Source organism: Microtus pennsylvanicus, chromosome 2 (assembly GCF_037038515.1).
Source record: "Microtus pennsylvanicus isolate mMicPen1 chromosome 2, mMicPen1.hap1, whole genome shotgun sequence".
Taxonomy (NCBI): Eukaryota; Metazoa; Chordata; class Mammalia; order Rodentia; family Cricetidae; genus Microtus; species Microtus pennsylvanicus.
The window spans coordinates 153372535-153390558 of record NC_134580.1 but is presented as its reverse complement, the minus strand read 5'-3'; the positions used below and the strand labels follow the sequence as shown (position 1 = coordinate 153390558).

General features: G+C 45.6%; 1 protein-coding gene across 3 annotated transcripts in view; it reads right to left on the bottom strand.

The window, feature by feature from the left end:
* Myt1 (myelin transcription factor 1) overlaps nt 1–18024 on the bottom strand; it is a 59680-nt gene that overhangs the window by 24293 nt on the left and 17363 nt on the right. For all 3 annotated transcript variants that reach the window (XM_075963462.1, XM_075963461.1, XM_075963463.1), the window contains exons 3-10: nt 11833–11887; nt 10628–10658; nt 7416–7478; nt 6467–6714; nt 4456–5343; nt 2853–2987; nt 2336–2426; nt 1171–1284 (exon numbers count right to left, since the gene is read on the bottom strand). In XM_075963462.1, the coding sequence (XP_075819577.1) occupies nt 1171–1284; nt 2336–2426; nt 2853–2987; nt 4456–5343; nt 6467–6714; nt 7416–7478; nt 10628–10658; nt 11833–11887 (1625 nt within the window). The remainder of the gene's footprint in view (nt 1–1170; nt 1285–2335; nt 2427–2852; nt 2988–4455; nt 5344–6466; nt 6715–7415; nt 7479–10627; nt 10659–11832; nt 11888–18024) is intronic.

Here is an 18024-nt window from a genome sequence, read left to right as displayed (position 1 = left end):
AGAACAAATAAGATAGACACCTATGCTACCTGGAACCTACCATGTCAAAGGTGTCTATGGATGGGACACAGATACTCCACAAAGTAGAAAAGTAAGTCCCTATCCCCCCTGAGCTGTGGTTTGTGACTGAAGGTCCCTCTGGAATGGGCCAGGGAATGACCAGGGTATGGCACTGCCAAGGAAAGCAGCCAAGAAGGAAGCCTGTGGTCAGGGGTCCTGCAAGGTGGCAATAGCACCAAGCCAGACTTTGCTAAGTACATGGTCCTGTCTCCCACACTATGTTTGAGAAGAGAAACATGGAACAGAAGTCCAAGGAACAGAGAGAATGAGTTGTGAGTTCTACATTTTTTTTTAATTTTTTTTTTTTTTGATAAAAGGAGAATAAAGAAAAGAAAGAAAAAAAACAAATTTCCACCTCCTCCCAGAGTTCTACATTTTAAGGAAAATGGAGAGCTGTGTATCTTGCTAGTGAGGACCAAAGATGACAGTGTACTCTCAGTGATTCAAATGAGCCTCCAGCCCCAGCATGGGACTATAGTTGACTTCAAAGAAGTCTCTGAAGACAAGCCATCTAGGAATGGTGTCTTGGACATGACCCCAAGCCTCTGACCTTATTTGTAACCTTATTTCCAAGGTTAACTATATGGAAAGTCACTAAGCAGATTTGTTCTGATTGCTCTCTCAGAAGGCCCCTAATGATAGCATGCACACACATGCACTTGAATCCATGTGTAAACTTTTCCATACGGGTGTACATATATAAAGACATGCACACACCTACATGCACCAATGTCTGCTGTTGTCTCAGATGCTTAGTACACACAGGAGGCAGCACTCAGGGGAGCAAGTCCTGTGCCCTCCTTCCCTCTGTCCTAGGATAGGATCCATTCTGAAGTGGGGAGACATAAGGACAACTAGGTGTTCCCCCTATAGCTAGGCCCTCAACTGGTGCACTGTGCTATCTTCACATACTAACCCTGAATAGTTTCACTGACTATATCAGCTGTCTTAGAATAGCTAAGGTCAGGCAGCTGTTTGCACCTTGAACGAGGCTCTTTAAGTGCAAAAGATGTGCCCTGTGAGCCAAGAGGCACACACACACACACCACAAAGCCCTAACATTGAAGTCCCTGCTGACACTCCTTCAGTTTAGTAGCTTATCTCACCCACCTGAGGATCCGATCTGAATTGGAGTTATTTTTGGGAGGATCTCCTGTCTGCAGTTGCTGCTTCTCATGAGATTTGGCTAATTTTTCAGCAGCAGCAATGGGACACCCAGACAAACTAGAGGAAGGAAAAGGAGAGACATCTGAGCCTTTTTCCTCCAAGACATGCTTGTGCCAGGTTGCCAAATATGTGATCCTGGGAGCAACACCATTCAGATATAAGATCTCTAGGCACATAAGGCCCAGAGCCAGTAACACACCTGTCATTTCTACAGGACAGATTATCTGTCCAGATCTGTCCTGACCCCACAAAGGACAAACTTCTCGGGGCCATTTCTTTTGGGATAATTCGCAGAAAATGAAATATACCCTAAAGTTCCACAAACTGCCCTCTTCTTCTTCTTCTCCCTCTTCTTCCTCATCTCTCTCCTCTGCTCTTTACAGTGCCTGGACTGGATTCTAGAATCATGCCTACATATTCTATAGGATATCTCAGGGAAACCAAAGGCTATACTCAGACCACAACCTAGGTACTGCCCTGGAGTATGCTCACCCTCCCCAGGATCTACTGTGAGCTCAGCTACCAGCTTCTGGGCCAGCACATCTCTAAGGAACACAGACTATTTTCCAACAAAGTAGTCTCTAAAGCCCAGGTATTCCGCCCAGCTAAACACATAACTGCTAGGGCCCAGACAGACTTTACCAAGCCTGAAAACACTCTTGGTGTGGCATGGCCTGTCCCTTCCTAAGTAAGATAAGACAACAAATAGATCTGGACAGTAGTCTGGAAGCCCCATGTCCACCTGATCTCACCACTCCCTCAAAATAACTCTGGGCATTGGCCTTCCTATTGATGTTTTTCCTTCCTATTGAAGTTTTACCTTTCACCCATGAGCAAGAGCTAGTATGCACAGGTTTTCTGAAAATGGGCAAGACATGGTCTCCACTTTCTCTCATCACAACAGTATCAGACTTCTCGTATGATCACCTCCATTCACAGGGCACTTGCAGCAACACAAGTGAATGGCCACCCCTTCAGCTGCCACCTGCCAAAGCAGGGAGATATGTCTGTCCAGAGGCCATCCCAGATAAGGGCTTGAGGCCCAGGCAGGGACATATGCTACAGGCCCAGCTCTAATTCCCTACCATGTCCCAGCTCAATTCACTACCTTCTGTGGGTATTGCGGTTGCTGTTCACATGGCCTTGGCCCGTGCAGCCAGGCGTGGGGCACTTCAGCACATTTTCATGCATGGCCAAGACTGTAAGAGAACCAGGGAGAACAAATAATGAGAGCAGGCATGACTGTAATAGAGAACAGCTCAAAGAAGGTGCAGAAGTTCTGTGTAAAGACTGCAGCTGTTTAGGTAGGACGCAGTCAAGCATGCCCTTCCCACTTGGACCCTGCCTCCCATAGAAGAAACTAGACTCTAATTTCTGATCCACAACTCTGAACTTAATTTTCATAATTCTACTTCTAGCCTAAGAATAAGGACAGACATCCACATCCTAAGCCTCCCCCTTCCCAACTCAAGCAATACAGACAATGCCTCCCACAGTATGTATTTATTTAGTCTTCTGAGTCAGGCTGGTATCTGAAGGTGAACTCTTGAGCAGACTGTCCCCTGTCTTGTATCACAGGACCCTGAGCTTTAATCCTTGGGATAACCATGCATGGAGCTACTCACTCTCTGGAGGGATTCTATCCTTGTGGGGACAGCCAGACAGGCTACGGTGATGAGGATACAACCCAGTAACATGCCCAGTGCCATCACAGCCAGGTGTCGGACACTTGATCTCACGCTTCTCCACCCTGGAAGGATCTAAAACACATAGGACAGATTATGCAAAGCCAAGAAACTGGAAAAGGAGAGGAAGGGACGATTCCTGTCTCCACTTTTACTGATTGAAGAAAGACAGGGGCTGACAGTGAGGCAGCACTAGAAAAACTGCTCCAAAGCCCAAGGAGCGCCCTCTCCACCCCATATAGCAGGGTAGACAGGAGCTGGACGTAGGCCCTGTGTAAGCCTTGAAGGTAAAGTGTCTATCAACACCCCCGAGAAAAGGACTGCTTGAGGCTTGGCAAGACGAAGATGACAGAGGTCACAAATTATCCAAAGCTGTATCACTAATAAATATCTGATCAGAAATTTAAACTCCAGATTTCAGCTGCCAATCTCACCCCTACAGGCCTGTGTTGGCTACTAAGTGTGGAGATCAGAAGGAAATGGAGGGTCCTCATGATGTCTCAGAGAAGCATCTTTTTGATAGATGCCAGAACCAAGCTCAGAAATCCAGCAGAATAAAGAAGGCCTGCTCAGTCTTTCCAAGTTCAAATGGGTAGGAAGTCATATTTCTACCAATCTAGGGAAGCAGTAATATCCTGAGGGACTCAACCCTGTGCCCAATACCCGTCTGACTCCAAAAATCTTAATGTCTATCTCTCCACATGTCAACATGTATATATTTCCATAGTCTAAAGGTGCCTGGGGAGAAGCTCCACACACCTGCTCTGGGCCAAGGAGGCACTTGAGATAAGTAGGTAGCAAGAAGCACATGGCCATCCCACCCTACAGATCTGGTACTTGTGTTGTAACTATGCTATACCACTTGCTCAAAGTCCATCCTTAGATGTCAAAGTCCAGTCCTTAGATCTGATTAAGGTTCCAGCCTCTCTTTTATATCAATCCAGACAAAATCACTTCCACTTGCCCAGCCTGAATACCCTCTCCTAAACATCAACTGCTCAGAGAAGCTAGGTGATGCTGCCCCTAAACCCAGACTTCAGAGAGAAATCCAAGTACAGTGCAGAACTAGCAATAGGCTGTGACCTCAGAGGAGCAGGGGAGATGTGTCTCAAGTCAGCATGAAGGTCCTAACTCCATGGAGAAGGTGATCAGGATGATCAAATATGGGTTCAAGCAACAGCTTTCAAGGTTTGAAGTCATCAAGTATCAGGTTCTGTCACCGGACAATCAGAGTGGCACAGTAGTTGGGTTATCAGCCCTCCTGCCTTCCTTGCTCTCTCCTATTTAGCCCCTTCCCATGCATCTCAGCTCATGTGTCTCTCCAGGTCACCGTACATGAAACAGTATAAGCCCATATCCTCAATCTTTGACCCAAGTTCTGAGGTTATTTGCCCTCAAATATTTTTCAATTTTCCTCCCACCCTAGCCAATAAGGGCTTCAAGCTATGTTTCTCCCAAGCCTTCATCTTCACCCTCAGTCAAAGTTATGTCCCTTGTAATGGGATGACAGGGCAGGTGATCAGAGCAGGCCACTTTAACCTACCTTTGCTGTAGCAGCTCTTCCTCACCACATCCAGGGGCTTTGCCACCTTCCCTGGCTCTCCTGGGCCCAGATGGCCCTGCTCAGCAGGCAGGCAGCCTGGCTCACAGACAGCATGCACCTGCTCAGCCTTCAGGGCGATGGCCTGCTCCAGAAGGCCCAGATTCCCACGGGTCATCATGTCATACATCTCTGATTCATCTGTGACTGCTGACTTCTGGGAATGTGAGTCTTCATCCTTGTCATCATCAGAACGGACCTCCACAATGACTGAATACTCAGGCTTGGGACTGGATAGCTCTGGGCCTCGGAACTCAGAGGAAGGCTTCTGGGCAGAGGTAGGGGGAGTGTTTTCCCCAAAGATCACATTTGGAGTTGCTTCTTCCTCCTCTTCTTCCTCCTCCTCTTCTTCTTCCTCTTCTTCCTCTTCATCTTCCTCCTCTACCTCTTCTCCTTCCTCCTCTTCCTCCTCCTCTTCTTCTTCATCCTCCTCCTCATCCTCTCCCTCCTCCTCATGACCTAGGACACCTTTCTGCTTGTTTGACTCTTCACTAACCATATCCTCCAGAGACTGGGGGCATGGCTCTTGGGAACGTTCACTGGTGACTTCAATGACCTCCTCCACATCCTCTGGCTGTATAAAGAGGTCCTTTTCAGCTTCATCATTGCTGGCCCCCATTGCAGCCTCATCCTGAAGATGATGAACAGCAGTGGGGCCCACCTTAGCTACTGGGACTGAATCCTCCTGCACAAGGGTCTCTTCAGCAATTCGGCCCAGATTTAGAAGGGAAGTTGCGATGATTCCCTGGTAGCTGCTGTAGCTTCCTTTGGAGAAGCCAGAAGAGCTGCTTGTGGAGTTGGATCCAAAATGGGATTTGATGAGGCTTTTTCCTGCATAAAACAAGAAACACCATGAGGGCCAGAAGAGAGCATGGGGGAATGTTTCCAGGTTTCTCTTCCCAACAGTAGTCATCCTTCCACCTATCCCACCTGCCAGCCTTCCACCTGGATCCAAAAATCAGGGGGAAATAATTTAGCTTAAGATTGCTTTAATATTTTTTAATTCATGTTCCTCTTCTATCATTTATTTTCTTAAATCAGATAGATCTTCATTTTATATAATGGAACTTAAAGAGTAAAATCAGATGAAAAGTCATTTAATAATTGAAAAATCACATATTTTTAAAGGAAATTAATTTAAATCTTTTAAACAGTGTAACAGATCTTCTCTACATGCCGGTCCTGTGGAACTCGTGAACCAGTATTCTTAGCAACAATAGGAGCCAGCATTGTCATATACTATCCCAAGAAGCAGGTGAGCTGGGGGTCTTTTTTGCCTGGAACACAAACTCACTTGATTCCATGGCCCATGCACTCACTTGAGTCCCAAAAAGGAAGCCAGTAAGGGCTTACTATGGATTGCTTCAAAAATATGGGAATACTCTGTCTCAGTGATTCAAAGTCAGTTGATTCTAGCAGCTTGGGAAGACACAGGACCCTCTGCTGCCTCCTTTGCTCTCTTGGCTTCTAAGACAAACCCTCCTTCGGAGGCCTGATTTATCTTAAGCTGAAGTATTTCCTCAGTACCTGCCCTTGTAAATCCAAACTAAATCTAACCCAGTCAGTCAGCTCTCAGGGGCCAGGCAGTGTGGGCTCTGTCTAAGAGCCTCTCACAGACAGAGACACAGCATGTATTATCTGTCTTTATTTCTCACACACATGGAGACATGCCTCAGAATTAAACTTTTGAGAGTTCATGGGAGTGACAGATCCACCTTCCCATCACTCCCCTGCTCACAGCATTCACACACACTACACTGCCCCACACCCACACACCCATCCTGGGCAGGCCCCTTTTCCAGGAAGCTGCACTTGTCAGGACAAGACATTCCTTGTTCTCAAGACAGCTTTCTGCACTGAGTTGAGCTTCCCCTACCCCCTCCCGCTGCAGGCTGCAATTCTCCAGGGCCACACTAAGCAGCCTTTATTCAAAAGAGAAAGAGCAACATAGTACCTTCAGCTGGCTGGGGGTGATGAATCTCCTCCTGTCCTGACATCTCAGCCTCCGCCTCCTCCAGGGGTCCTTCTGATTCATCCGAAACAGAGGCGTCCTTCACCTCGGCATCCTCACTGCCATCACTGTCCATTCGGTAGCCTTCATCCAGAGCCAGCCTCAGAGGGTGTGACTTCCTTTTGGATACCAGGTGCTCAGCCTCAGCATCCTCCAGTTTTCTCTTCTTGGCCAGAGGGCAACTCTGTAAGCTGAAAGGGAAAATTGGTGATGCCAAGAGCCAGGCCAGTTCCCTGAGGCATTCAGGAGAACATTCTAAGGGTCCCTCCTTCTATAGCCATTCTCAGATGGAAGCCTCAAATGCTAATGTATATACATTTTTACATCTAATAAAGTGTTTGTGTTTTAAATTATATTACAGTGAGCCAAGTCCACAAATGGAATGAGGACTTAGGCCCCACTAGCCTAGACTGCTACTCTCGATTCCATTCCTTAGACCAAACCACCATCCCACATATACCCCCAAACTTCCACCTTCAGCCCTCCACACTTATACCCACCCAGGAATGTTCCCTTGGAAACCTAGCTGATCACAGGGAATGACTATAGTGACAGATGTTGCTTATGCTATCTCTCTATGTGCACAAGTCCTGCTTTCAGTCTGCCATACAGATATACCCAAGTCCTGAAGTAGCCCCTCTGGAAAAACAAAGGTGCCAAGGACAGGTAATCTACCACCCCTCATGGCACACTTGGCCAGGCTCACCTCAGTGAAGGTACAAGAGGAGCACAGACCAGTAGGAGGACACTAGAGCTTAGAAGGGTCAGATCAGCCTGGCCTCAGCAGTCACAGACAAAACAGAAAGTTTTTAATCCACAAAAGAACCCAGATTTGGGAAGAGAACCCCAAACCTCCTTCCTGGGGACCTTTGAGGCTACTGGTGGATCTTACCTTCGATGTCTGGAGTACTTTCCCCGAACATGTCCTGAACCAGTACACCCTGGGGTAGGACAGCTGGAGGGAGAAGTAGAAGAGATCACCTTAGATATTAAAACCTGGGTCTCAACCCTCAAGAGCAAGAAAGGCAAAGGCTCATCCCAAGATGGCAGTTTAGTAAAAATTAATGAACTAACTCAGCCCATTTGAACAAATGAATAGTTAGTTAGAACTTTATGAATGTGTTTAATTAAAGATCTGTACATATAAGATTCAAGCATCTATTGGATAATTTCATTTTCCCATCACAGACCTTCCACCAACTTCCACCAGCATTCAGGAGACTTGGGATACAAGTATCCCTCTCTCATGGCTTGTCTGGCCCAAGTTCACAGCACGGAATTTGGACTTCTCCATGTTCATCACTGATGCTCGTGCCTTGGCATCCAGACCTATAGTTTGTATTCCCTTTTTACCAAGCAGGACTGGGGCTGCCAGGGAGAAAGGAGACTGTGTGGCCCAAACCAGAACCACAGCTTGTAGGAGTGACCCTGCTCCAGTACCCACTGCCTGGTGTAGGTCTCTGTCTCCACGTAGGAAAGGAAGTCAGGGGGCTAATGTTCTAATAGATGTCCATCCTACCTGGTAGAAAACTTGTTGTCTGTACTGAGAAGGACAGGCCCTGCCCCATTCCAGAATGGTAAGTACAAGAGGACAGAAGTGAGAACCTCTGGAGTTCCTCACCTCCAGCCATCCACATTACCAAACCAGTGAAAACTTCTAACCATGAGCATTAACACAGAACAGACCACCCAACCAAGAGGCCCACAGGAATACTCAGGTTAGAGCAGCTATAAGGGCAAATACCCTATGGGGTATGAGAGGTGAGGGTCCACCACAGCTCAGAGTTCTGTACAAGAAGCCACTACTAATTCATGGTACTGTAGACCAGTGAGATGGTCCGTGAGGCCATGTAGGGGAATGTTTAAGACCTCAGCCCTTTGTGGGGGAGCAGAACCTGTCCCAAAGTGGAGACTACACATTTCTAACAGAATTGCTATTGTGGACCAGAGTTCTTATCTAGAGTCAGTATTGGTTCTCCTAAAATGTGGCGCATCTTCCCAAAGTCTTCAAAAGGAGGCAGATAGGGAGTGGCTCTTAGGACCTATGGAAGGGTGTCCGCCTCTGTCTGGATAGCCCTGATAGTTTCCAGGAGGAAAAAGCAGAAGGTATTTTATTTTCCAGATGGGAAATTATTGCTGCACCTGACCAACCCATTGTAAAAACCAGCTCACATCTGCTTTCGCTTTCTTAAGAACTATCTAAGAATTTTCACAAACAATTTCTTGTGCTGGGATCTGAAGCTGAGGTCCCAATTAGGCAATTAATCACTTAGTTAAATAGGTAATTAGGCAACAGCTGCTGTGTAGGCCTGTGGGACACTGGCACTGTCCCTGTCCCACTTGCTCCAAGGTACTCTGGTACCCAACTCAGGAAAGTACAGAAAAGGTCCCCAACCAGGTGGGCCTGCACCTTCCCACCCAGCTCTGAGCCCAAGTACATGAAGCTGGCAAGGCCATCTAGGCAGAACTAGACACTCCTTAGGCATAGAAACAGGAAACATCAAGCAGATGAGATCCAGCCAGGACCTCCAGACACTGTAATGGAAGCATCCATCAGTCTTGAGCCTCCAAGGATAATCTGTGAGCACGCAAGAGCACCCAGGAGTACACATTAGCATCAATGCCCCCTTATAAGAATATGTGAGAATCTTTGACCATCTTAGAGCATACTGAGGATTTATGTACACTACCATCTACTAATGCATTTTAACTCCTAGGGCTGAGCAGAAGTTAAGTTATTGATAAGGACTCCAGGCCTCCTGAGTCCTCTACACAGCAGGAGAAAAGCCAAAGTCAAAGTGATCCTTCCTCTGACACTTAATGCCCATTTGTCCTTACACAGTCATAAGTGTTCATATGTGCTCTTAGACAATCATAGCAGTTCACAGGCAGACATAGATGCTTGTGTGTGCTCATAAGCACTCAAAGGCAAAGTCCCTAAACCCCAAAGTCTGGTCTTGGATCCTATGTAAATAAAGCCAGGATCAGAGAAACAAGGAGATGGAACAGGTGAGGAGCCGAGGGCTGACTGATGGCTACCTCTCAATAGGTATTTTAGATGCAGCTCTAAAGGGTTCAAACACAAGTCACAGACATCTAGGAACCCAATTTGGAGACAATCTAAATCCCAGATTGGAGCACCATGCTCTAACTACTCCCCTTTTAAAGGAATTGACTCCCTCCCCAACCATGAGGGTTAGGAGTCTTGTACTCACCTGTCCTCTGGGAAAGAACTGGTTCAAAGAGGAAGGACCCCACATAAATAAAGGTTGAGTTGCAGGGTACGTTAGTACAACCCTAACAAGCCCACTGATATGTCTCTAAGCTATTGATCTCAGCCCTCTTCCAGCTCCCTCCTCAGGAGAACCTCTCTGATGTTCTGTAATGGATGCTGAACTCCACGAAAATACAAGCTGGAGTATATGTCATTTCCTCCAAGAATGTTGAAGGAAAACCATTAAATATAGTTCTTATCCTAAGAACTAGTGTTAAATTCAGGACACAGGAAACTTATAGAGAGCAAGAGACCTCTCTGGATCTTGTTCATTCTAGTCCAAGTTCCTCAGAAAACCTCATAACAACCATCCTTAAGCCTCCCAGACAACAAATGTCCTTCTAAGAACTCTGCCTAAACTACGGGGTAGGCCAGGGATGAGAGTTCTGCAAGCTTAGGAATTCTGAGCCAAAGAGGCATAGATACATCCTCTATGAAAAGTCCCACATACCGGGCTGCATTCAAATGACTTTACATGATTTGCACATACATGATATTCTTCTCTCAAACCATGGTACTGTGGACAGAAAACATGTAGATAAACAAATAAATGACACTGTCTGCAAAAGTCACCAAAAGCACCTTGTTGCTGGTTTTGAGGACCATGTTGATAATCTAAATTCTAGTGAAGAACAGTGTGAGGGTCACCTGTGGTAGGTCCAAAGTGGAGCTGAAGAAGAGCCCAGTTGGATGCAGATAACAAGATATATCACAGAGAGAAGCTGTTTCCTCAGAGAAAACAAAAGCTTGTGGGAAAATTTATAACAACTCCAAGGTTACATGCCAGCAGATGGTGTGTAATGATTTTGCAAACAGAACTACTTTCTTACCTGAGGTCTGCCCCTGTGGTTTCTGGGGGTCCTGGGTAAGAGAAACAGAAATACACACACGTAAGAGATTTTTAGAAGCATGTTTTCCTAAACATATAAGCTGAATGAAACGACTGAGATCTTCCCAAGGACAAGATGCCCACCCTTTTCCGACCTACAAGAAGATGCCCTGAGTCAGTGGAGAGAGCTGCCCCCTCAGCAAAGTGCTTGCTCTAGGACCCCTACACACAGAGAGAGAGAAGAACTGATAGTCTCTCTGTCTCTCCACCCTCAGGCCCAGGGTGTTATCGCTCTTTAATTGAAGATAGATTTCAGTTTCTAGCGGGATATATTAACTACCAGATCAAGTTGGATAAAGACCAGGACCATTAGAAACATGGCTGGTCACAGTGATGGGCACTAGCTACAAGATGTGCATGGATCCAACCAGAATAGGCAGCTCTATATACTCAAAGCTCCTGGATACTCTGTGATGTAATACTGTTGGGCTCAACAGGAAGTTCCAAGTGAGAGAGTTGGGGGTTGGGAGGATGACCAAACAGCAAGGCTCAGTCTCTTTTGTTGTTGTTGTTGTTGTTTGTTTGTTTGTTGTCTGTTTTGGCTTGTTTCATCTTTTTTCAAGGCAGGGTTTCTCTGTGTAACAGCTCTTGATAGACCTGGCTGGCCTTGAACTCACAGAGATCCTGCCTCTGCCTCTACCTTCCAAGTGCTGGGATTAAGGTATGCACCATCGCCACCTGACAAAGCTCAGTCCTAATAGAATAAACAAGTCCTTGGCCCTCCCCTCCACCCACTGTTAAGTCCACCCAACAGCCTTCAAATCCCCAGTAGCACCAACAGTGAGTGATCTCTGGGGAAGTGGATACTGGTCAAAGACCAGAGGCCTTTCCTTTCCAAACTGAGCAGGCTCTTGACTAAACTCTGCTGTTCCCACTCCCATAGAACTGTACTTGTCCTCACATTTGTGCCTGAGGAAAGTCTGTATGCGCTGAAAGGGACTTCAGAAAACCCTTAAATACTGCACCGGAAACAGCTGAAGAGCCCGAAAGTCCCAGGTGCCCAGAGTGGACCAAAGGCTACCAGGAAGCTGAGCATTTATGGTGGGATGTGCACTACTGAGGAAAACTGTTGTACAATGATATCAACAGCTTCAGAGAGAGCAGCTGCCAAGGATGGGGCCCAGGCCAGACTGAGTTGGCACTTACCTCGGAGGGTCTTGGACCGCGTGCGGGCTCGCTTGTCATCACTTTCTAAGCTCATCTGCAAAGAAAAAACAACCGCAATGTTAAGAAGAGCCAGAGCCGGCACCTGCCATGTCTAGAACCACCAGGGACATCTGGCTGTTTTCTGACTCAAGCTTTGATGATGGCAGGAAGATTATCTGTGAATGACAAGAAAGGGACCAAAGAAGCAAGTTGGGATAATGTTGGTGGTTCTGCTGGGTAGAGACCATCAGGCTTAATGATATTTCATCATATTTCCTAGTCCCTCATAGTGCTCCATCCACACTGTTTCAGGTTTCTTTCTGCCCACAAAAGCCACAGCCTCGTGTATATAGCTTTTTTTTTTTTAATAATACAAGGGGCTCCTGGCACAGGGAGTAACATCCACTGCTCACCTTGTCAGGCAGGTACTGAGGTACAGAGCATGCTGCTAACCGAGACAGAAATGGGTCAAATTAGCATAATACAGGGCCTGGCTTCCATGGACATTTCCTTCTTACTGGACATAGGTTTTCATGTTTCTAATATACTAGGGTCATATGGGTAGGTACTGGTAGCCTGAGCAACACTGGTCCACACATCCTCTGGCCTGCTAAGGACTTCCAAGTCCATTAAAACCCTCACTCACCTAGAGAAGCCTCTATAGGGCTGCGTCCTACAACATGGTCCTTTGAGAAAACAGGGGAAGAGCCACTATGAAAGTGACAGACATAGATAGAGCTTACTGAGGATGAGGTCCCCAGGTGACCCTCATCTGTGTCACCATAACAAATCTGAAAGAACAGATAAAATATTGGCAAGCTCTGTGATTTGGGAAACAATCTTCTCACAGAGAGCAGGACTGGGAGGGGCAGGCGTGCACCTAAGCAGAACAGTGGCAGTCCAGGCTTCTCTACCTGTCCCCATGGTCAGGAAAAATAAGATGCAAATCAACATCTATCCCAGACCATAGATACCACCAGGATAACAAAACTCTGTGTGAGTGGTTTGGCAAAGGGGGAAAGCAAGTGAATGAGATACATACAATGAGATTGCAAAAGGAAGGGAATGGCAAAAGACAAACCTCTACCTTACCAACTAGAAAGAAAGAAAATAGAATTTCTCAGTTGGCAGATGAAAGTCACAAGTGAACTTTTCTATAAAGTAGCCTAGCATACAGTGTTTTATGTAATTTGTTGAAGAATAAAAATTAAAACCAGGGTAATCTATGCAACCTGCCAGCTCCAGGCTGTGGAGCACAATGCTATAAGTCATGTGTTTATTATAGCCTTCCCATAGAACAGAGACAATTTCTATAATTTCTATTTTTAAAGCAGAGGCTCCCTATGGACCAATTGCTCACATTTAAAGTAAAGAGAGGAGCAGGTGTCAAAGGGACGACATTACATCTAGGAGCCCTCAAATGTCGATTGCACTGAGCCTGTTCACAATGCCTTCTGAGGCAGGGCACACAATGCATCTGATTGCCCCATGCCTGTGTTCAGCTGAAATGTAATCTATAGCTTTTTGTGTCAGTTTTCCCAAGGAAATTGGCAGGCATTCTGCTAGATTAAAGTATGCCTTGGCAATTTGGATTTCCTGCGGATAAATTATTCAAAGGGCAAAGAATAGAGAGGGTTACAGGGATGTGTAATGGGCATTGCTTGCAAACTGTGAGCTCCCATTGATGAAGCTAACAGCTGTGGCATTTATTGTCCTGAGCACCTTCTCCTTGCAATTTACTTGCATCAAATATTCAATGTATAAGAAGTTCTCTTCAGTGTGCATAGTTTTGATTTTAGGAGGGAAACTCCTGAACTTGTAGGAGAGAAATGCGAGCTCTTTAATATGATGAAAATGTGTTTACAGACTCTGGATGACTTGTGAACTCAATGCCAAGGGACGATTTTCCTCTCATTTTTTGAAACTGACAGTGGTAGCTGCTGTAGAGGCATCTGGCAAAATATGTGGGCAATTCACATACTTTCATTTACAAAGCACTACAGAAGACAAACCTCTTACCTAGAGGCTTACCCTTACCCATTAGGCTATCATGCTCAGGGAAGCACTGTGTCCTCCACTGCCCAAACTCACTGATATTTGGCCTGGCAACAGACCCCTAGACCTCCTGCCTGCTCCACACAGGGGTGGTCCCTGCCTATGGGGGCAAATCACTGGTATGAAGGTAGTGAGGTGCTTCTATTTTCCCATGCTTTATTTTTTAAAAACCTTTTATTTCTTCCAAGCACAAACAGGACCTCCAGTTTTTGCACAACCCACAAATAACTCAATGGACTCTTGCTTTGAGGGTAAAAGGGTCCCTTTGTTGAGATAGATAATCTTGCTCACTGTGAGACCTAGTATCTTTTCCACAAGCAACATCTGCTCTGTTTCTCTAACATTAATTTCATACTGCTGATACACTACACTTTAGTTCTGAAATTTTATTAGTTTTGCCTTGTATAGGAAAATTGGAGAAAGTAATTTCCAAATGCAAACACATTGTATTCAGTCATAACTATTACATTAGCCTGAGAGAACTGTGTCACCGTCCAGGCACTAAACTTGATTGCTTGGTACTATTCTTAAAAGCAGTCTCACTGGAGGGTGTTTTTTGTTTTATTCCGTTCTGTATTGCTTTAATAAAGGCAAAACCGGTCATGCGAGTTCTTTTTAAACACAATGACTAGCCCCTTTTCATACTCAGTTGCCAAACTGAGCTCCCTGTGTTGAACCTTTTCAAAGCCAAGTACCAAAATAGCAAATGTAGCAAGCAGCCTCCAAACCTACAGATTACTTCTGGCTTTGTTCTGGTTATCCGAGGAATAAACTCAGAACTCAACACAGCTGAAAAAAAAAAAAAACCAAATATCTGGTCTCTAAGAAGAAATCTTGGGCCGGGCAATGGTGGCGCACGCCTTTAATCCCAGCACTCGGGAGGCAGAGGCAGGCGGATCTCTGTGAGTTCGAGACCACCCTGGTCTACAGAGCTAGTTCCAGGACAGGCTCCAAAGCCACAGAGAAACCCTGTCTTGAAAAACCAAAAAAAGAAGAAGAAGAAGAAGAAGAAGAAGAAGAAGAAGAAGAAGAAGAAGAAGAAGAAGAAGAAGAAGAAGAAGAAGAAGAAGAAGAAGAAGAAGAAGAAGAAGAAGAAATCTTGGGACCAGGCATGAAGGCATACAGTTTTAATTCCAGCACTGGAGAGGGAGAGACAGGCAGAGCTCTGTGAGTTCAAGGCCAGCCTGGTCTATATAGCAATTCCAAGGCTATCCAGGGATATATAATGAGACCCTGTCTCAAAAAGAAGAAGAGGAGGAGGAGGAGGAGGAGGAGGAGGAGGAGGAGGAGGAGGAAGAAGAAGAAGAAGAAGAAGAAGAAGAAGAAGAAGAAGAAGAAGAAGAAGAAGAAGAAGAAGAAGAAGAGAAAGCAAGCAAGCAGGGAAAAGGAAATAAATATAGTTTAGATTTCTAGAGATGCAGGGATTCCCTAAGCCAATTACTTTTTGTTGACCTTCACCTTGACCTCTGAGGACAGCTGTCCACACCCTCCAGGTCTCCCTACCCACACTTTGCCTTTCCACACCAATATCCAAGGGCAAAATACATGATGAAATCTGACCCTAGATGAAGGTGACCCAGCTTTAGGAGGTTTGCATACAATTCTAGGAAGGTGGTGAGGATGTACAGGAGTGAACACAAAGATGAGGGAGCTGCTGAGCACTGAGAGCATGAGCAGGGACAGGGACAGTGAGCTAACAAGCGAATACCTAATAATGTCCCGGACAGACACCTCAGGGTTGGAGTGAGTTAACCCCAGAAACCACGAGCATCTTTGGATAGCCAACTTAAATTCAATGGTCAGATGTCTTCCATCTGTCTGACCACCAATCACATCTCTCTGTTCTTAACTAGCTCATCTCCCAAAAGGTCCCTACCTCATGCTGAGGAGAGTTCCTTCCTTCACAAATGTGAGGTCATTCACTGTCTCCTACAGAAAGCTGCCCAGTACACATCATGCACAAAGGGCAGATGGAGGAAAGAGGAGTATGTGGGGCAGTCAAAACTATCTTAGAAGCTGGTGCTGGTGGAGGAGGGGTATGTCAGAGAAAGTTGAGCAGACAGATGCTGAGCCTTGGTAGGAGATTCTGGGCATCTTGACACCATGGACAATTCATTCTAGCCCCGGACTGGGAGAAGATATTTTAGTGTTTTATTTTACTTAAAATGTACTCTAGCGAGGAGTGGGTGGCATCCCAGCAGAATTAAAGAGAGGAAGAAAGCAGGTAGATCTCTGTGAGTTCAAGACTAGTCTGGTCTACATAGCAAGTTCCAGGCCAGCCAAGGCTACTTAGTGAAACCCTATATCAGAAAAAAAAAATGTTCTGATAAGCTGAAAAATTAGAATAGATTTAGGATAATTTTTAAGTCCATCATGTGGACTCAAAAGTAAAATAAAGGACTAAGGTTTTTGTACAACATACTTCTTCTGGAGCCCTGGCGGAGAATGTCTGCTTCATCCCTGCCCAGATAAAGGGACTGGAGTAGATATGGGGTTAAAAGGTAGCATAAATTGGCCATCTCACATCCTGTTCACTTGGCAGTATCTTATTCACTCACTGAGGGTAAAATGAAATACAGTGGTTTGCTTTGTTTTTTACTCTCCTTGTGGCAGCCAAAAGGGTTACTGTCTTGTTCCCTGACAGCAGTGTTCCCTGTGCAGGCCCAAGTCTGGATCCACTACTGGGGCAGGGAAGGGGGCACCCCACTTGGGATTTATAAGCATCCTTCAAGCATCAGTCTTACTTCCTCCTCCATAAAAACTCCAGTAGGGACCCTCAAAATCCAGATCCCATTTACGGCCCACCATCGTATTTGCTCGTCCTGTTGTGTGTGAGTTCTAAGCCTCCACGTGAGCTCACGGCCACAGAACAATGCAGAAGTTCCTTAGAAACATAATATACATTCTACTTTGTCTTATCTGAATCTCTGTGACTAAACTATGTGCCAAAACCCCTGTATCCCACTAAGAGTCATCATAGTACCTCCTGGTTCCTTGCAGCAACAGTTCTGTTCCCCTTTGGGTGATATCCCACTGTGTATCTGACACTCCCCTCACAGTCCTTCCACCAATTATTCACTCTGCTTACAAGTCAGTAGACCAGTTTCCTCCTGTGATATAGAAATGTCACCACTCCCAGGGCATTATTCAGTAAATGCCTCGGGAGGGGACATCTTTTGAAGTTCTAAACATGAGATCTGACTCACTCCAACCCCTAAATGAAAAATTATAATCACCGATTAAGCTACCTGACAAAGCATCCACATCTGGCCACATCTCTTTCAAATTTCATAAAAGGAATTTTTTTCTTTGTTTCTTCTTTGAAACATAGTCTTGCTATGTAGCCCAAGCTGTACTTAAAATATTAGACATCCTACTTTATCCTTCCACGTGCTGGAATTGCACGGGTACCTAGTTATAAATGGAACTTGTATCTCTCCAGGGTATAATACAACAACATCAAGTCAGACAGCTAGAAAGGAGAGTCACCTCCCTCACTGAAGGTACTTCTTTTAAATTGTCCTTACCAGAGACCCTTGTTCCATAACTGTCTACTAAGTAGTGTGTGCCTTGAGACCACAGGTTTTGCTCTCAGATTCAGAAGTAGTTCAAGGATCACCATCTGTGCCTAATATACCAACACAGGGTATCCTCTAACATGCCAGTACAGGCCTTCTCTGACAGCCCTACATGGTCCTGAAGTATGCTGAACTCAGGGTGAGCACACCACTGGTCTTATTATGTGGGCGACTCCTTGGTTCTCCCAGTTGGTTCCTCATTTTAACTCACACCCCATCTTAGATCACTAGCCCCAGCTATCCCTTTTAGTCTCCTTAGTTCTGGGCCATCGTCCCTTTTCCATCCTCCCTCCTCTAATGGCCTATTCCTCATCTTAATTTGTTGTTGTTATTTCTTTCTTTTTGAGACTCACCCTGTAATGGCTATCTTGGAGCTCACTATGTAGTTCTACCTGACTGGCCTTTGAACTCATAAAGATGTGTCCAGAGTAAGGATGATACAGTTATGAAGCCTTAGTGCTGCTGAGGGCATGAGTGTCAGTCCCAAGCTCATTACCAGCACCTGTATTCTGAACAGTCACACGCAGTTCATGGCAGGCTCAAACCCTCTGAGCATGTT